This window comes from Austrofundulus limnaeus, unplaced genomic scaffold (genome assembly GCF_001266775.1).
Source record: "Austrofundulus limnaeus strain Quisiro unplaced genomic scaffold, Austrofundulus_limnaeus-1.0 Scaffold0, whole genome shotgun sequence".
Lineage (NCBI taxonomy): Eukaryota > Metazoa > Chordata > Actinopteri > Cyprinodontiformes > Rivulidae > Austrofundulus > Austrofundulus limnaeus.
The window spans coordinates 4,229,980-4,233,056 of NW_013952402.1; the positions used below are offsets into that span (position 1 = coordinate 4,229,980).

Below are 3,077 nucleotides of genomic sequence, written 5' to 3' on the forward strand. Positions count from 1 at the left end.
GTGTGTGTGTGTGTGTGTGTGTGTGTGTGTGTGTGTGTGTGTGTGTGTGTTTAAATAGAGCTTCTGGTCTAAAATGTGGTTCTGGAGGGAGGTGGTGGATGACATCCCCCTGAAACCGGAAAGCTTCAGGATCCTCCACCCAGAAATTATTCACAAAACAGAGCAAGCCTTGCAGAAATATGCTCTGAAGCAAAAGAATGTGAGTTATTATACATATTTAATCAAGATTCTGCTTGCATTTTAGAATATYGTATATGTTTAATGCAGTGCTGCAATTATAGAAACTGGAGAATGTGTCACATCCCAATCGTCTAAACTACAACGAGCAAACACTCAGTTCAAAATAGTTACAATAAGAACAGCACAAAAAGAAAAGTATAAAAAGGCAGAAAAATGCAGAAGAATAGCAGAAATATGCAACTTTTAGCTAATATAGCAGCAAAAAGCTAAAGTTAGCACAAAAAAGCGAAAGGTAGCAGACTCAAGTTGAAAGTAGCACCCAGATAGTGAAATGGATGTTAAAAATTCAAAATTAGCAGAAAAAAATCCCATAAAACTACTAAAAATTGATCATTTGAAGTAAAATGTGTAAAACAGCCGAAGTTTTCAGTAAAATAGCTAAAAAAAAATAGCTGGAAATGTTTTAATTAGCATAAGGATGCATAAGGAGCACAAGTTTGCCGAGTTTAGCAGAATTAAGTTGAAACAGCTCCAAAAAAATGTGTAAGTAGCTTAGAAAGCTAACTTTGGCTAATAACAGCTAAAATTTAGCTAAATTTGTAGCAAACAGCTGAATATGGAAGAAAGCAACTATAAGAAGCATAAATAGCACAAATTAGCAGAAAAATATAACAAAGCAGAGAAAAGCACAAGAATAGCAGAAAAGAGTACAATTTTAGCTAATATAGCAGCAAAAAGCTATTTAGCATAAAAATAAGCTAAAGGTAGCAGACTCAATTTGAAAGTAGCACCCAGATGGTGAAATGTTTGTAAAAAATTCAAAATTAGCAGAAAAAAACCCCCCATAAAACTACTAAAAAGTTATCATTTGTAGTACAATAGCTAAAACAGCCGAAGTTTTCAGTAAAATAGCTAAAAAGTAGCTGGAAACATTTTAATTAGCATAAGAAAGAATAAGAAGCACAACTTTGCCGTATTTAGCAGAAATAAGTTCTAATAGCTACAAAAAAAAAATGTGTATTTAAAAAGATGGTGCCAACATTGGGAGCCAGTGCTGTAGTGATGGCTTTGCAGCTGTGTGACCAGGTGAGCCTGGCAGGCTTTGGTTACGACATGCACCACCCAGAGGCGAGGCTTCACTACTACGAGACCATACGCATGGACTCCATGAAGGCTCAAGTAAGTTTTAGACCAGTGATCAAACAGCATTAAGGAAGCCCCAGAGCTTTGTGGGATTTACTTCTTCATTTCAAATCCAGGTGGTGCATGACATCAGTGCTGAAAAACTCTTCTTGAGGGACCTGGTGTCTTCGGGAGCCGTGACCGACCTCACAGGAGCCCTTTGAGCTGAAGAGTGACGATGCAATGAACTTTCTATGCACTCCCTGCTTCTTGCTGTGAGCTTCTTCTGCACAGAACCCTCCCCAGTGTGGGTCTGACCTTTAATACGCTTACAGCCTCCAGGCTTAACWGACTGTAAATGTTAAAGGACTGTAAAGACTCACTTGGATTTCTAATTCTAACTCAATGAACTTGATGTATCAGCTAATGTAAGTACAGTAATAAAGCCTAAGTTTAGAGGTTGTGAGGATCGGTTAGGACTCAGGGTGCAACTCTCAGCTACAGTAACACCTAAATTCAGCTCAATAACATCTGAAATTTTATTTTTTTGCATGCTGATGTCGGTTAGCTTTGGTGACCACCTTGAATCATGACAAGAAGTTAATCACTTACATGTAATTATTACTTTCTGAAAGGTGAACTAAAATATTTTGCTAACAGATACACAGGGTTAACTCTTACATTTTATTGTTTGCAAACACCCAGTTTTAGCTCAGTATTTGTAAAAACAGCCATTTTTGTGTTTGCTGAGATCAGCTCGATGTCATTTCAAATAAACTTTCCTGAAAACTTTAATAAAAAATACTATAATACAGACTAGAAACACTTCAAAATGGGGGAATTTCAACAATGTTTACGACGTGAAAGTACAGTTTACCAATAAATAGGAAATGGGTCAACGTCTACAAAACAGATGATTTTCTTTTTATTCTTCATAAAACACGTACAAATGCAAAATAAACAAAAAGTGTGCAATGGTAATTTGTTGTGCAGATCACAGACGTGTTCCAATAAATTATTTCAGCATACTAAACCTTCTACACAAAAGAAATCCAACTTTAAATCACAAGAAATATGTGGACTCCTAAACCAACAACTTGTGGCACTCCGGTGAAGTGGGACGGGCCCGTTTACAGCAGCGGGTTGCGTGACGGCTCCCACAGTTTGCTTGCGAGCTGTCTGCAGTGCTGGAGGATGATCTCAGTGGGGATGACCCCCAGATGGACAGTCAGGAGCTCGTAGCACTTCACCGTCTCACCTTTATGGTTCTTACTGTAGTACCGAAGCAACCTCCTGCAGGATAAAAAGCATAGTTAAAACTGAAGTTTAAGCCTTCTGAATTAACTGTTAATTTTTTGTGGTTTTTTTACTTGTAGTAATCACAGGCAAGCATCCCGATGGGTGGGGAGTCATCAGATAGTTCGGGTATGTTCACTGAGTCTAGCTTGTACCCCTGATTGATCACATGAAAACATTACTTTTAACTTTATTTCTAATAGATCAGCTGCTATTCTATTAATTAAGATTAGAAAAGCTGGTAACTTACAGTTTCATTTTCAAACCAGAGGAAATAACAGAAGTAGAAGTCTCCATCACGCAGAGTGACGGTGGAATAACCCTTCTGAAGATAGCGCCGCGTTGTCCTGACCAGGCCCCACACCTTCAGGACAGAAGAAAAACCAAGTTTACAGTGGTTTGCAAAAGTATTCATACCCCTTGAACTTTTCCATATTTTGTCACATTACAACCACAAACATAAATATATTTCACTGGAA

General features: G+C 37.9%; 2 protein-coding genes across 8 annotated transcripts in view; one reads left to right on the plus strand and one right to left on the minus strand.

The window, feature by feature from the left end:
* The window catches only part of st3gal7 (ST3 beta-galactoside alpha-2,3-sialyltransferase 7), an 8,536-nt gene extending 6,439 nt beyond the window's left edge, over positions 1 to 2,097 (plus strand). For all 7 annotated transcript variants that reach the window (XM_014022582.1, XM_014022804.1, XM_014023016.1 and 4 more), the window contains exons 6-8: positions 59 to 199; positions 1,210 to 1,359; positions 1,440 to 2,097. In XM_014022582.1, coding sequence (XP_013878036.1) covers positions 59 to 199; positions 1,210 to 1,359; positions 1,440 to 1,526 — 378 coding nt within the window. In that variant the 3' untranslated portion in view covers positions 1,527 to 2,097. The remainder of the gene's footprint in view (positions 1 to 58; positions 200 to 1,209; positions 1,360 to 1,439) is intronic.
* Positions 2,098 to 2,205: 108 nt separating this feature from the next.
* hps1 (HPS1 biogenesis of lysosomal organelles complex 3 subunit 1) overlaps positions 2,206 to 3,077 on the minus strand; it is a gene marked incomplete in the record, with an annotated part of 8,271 nt that continues 7,399 nt past the window's right edge. Inside the window, 3 exon segments of the mRNA XM_014022479.1 lie at positions 2,206 to 2,595; positions 2,673 to 2,755; positions 2,849 to 2,962. Of these exon segments, the coding sequence (XP_013877933.1) occupies positions 2,433 to 2,595; positions 2,673 to 2,755; positions 2,849 to 2,962 (360 nt within the window).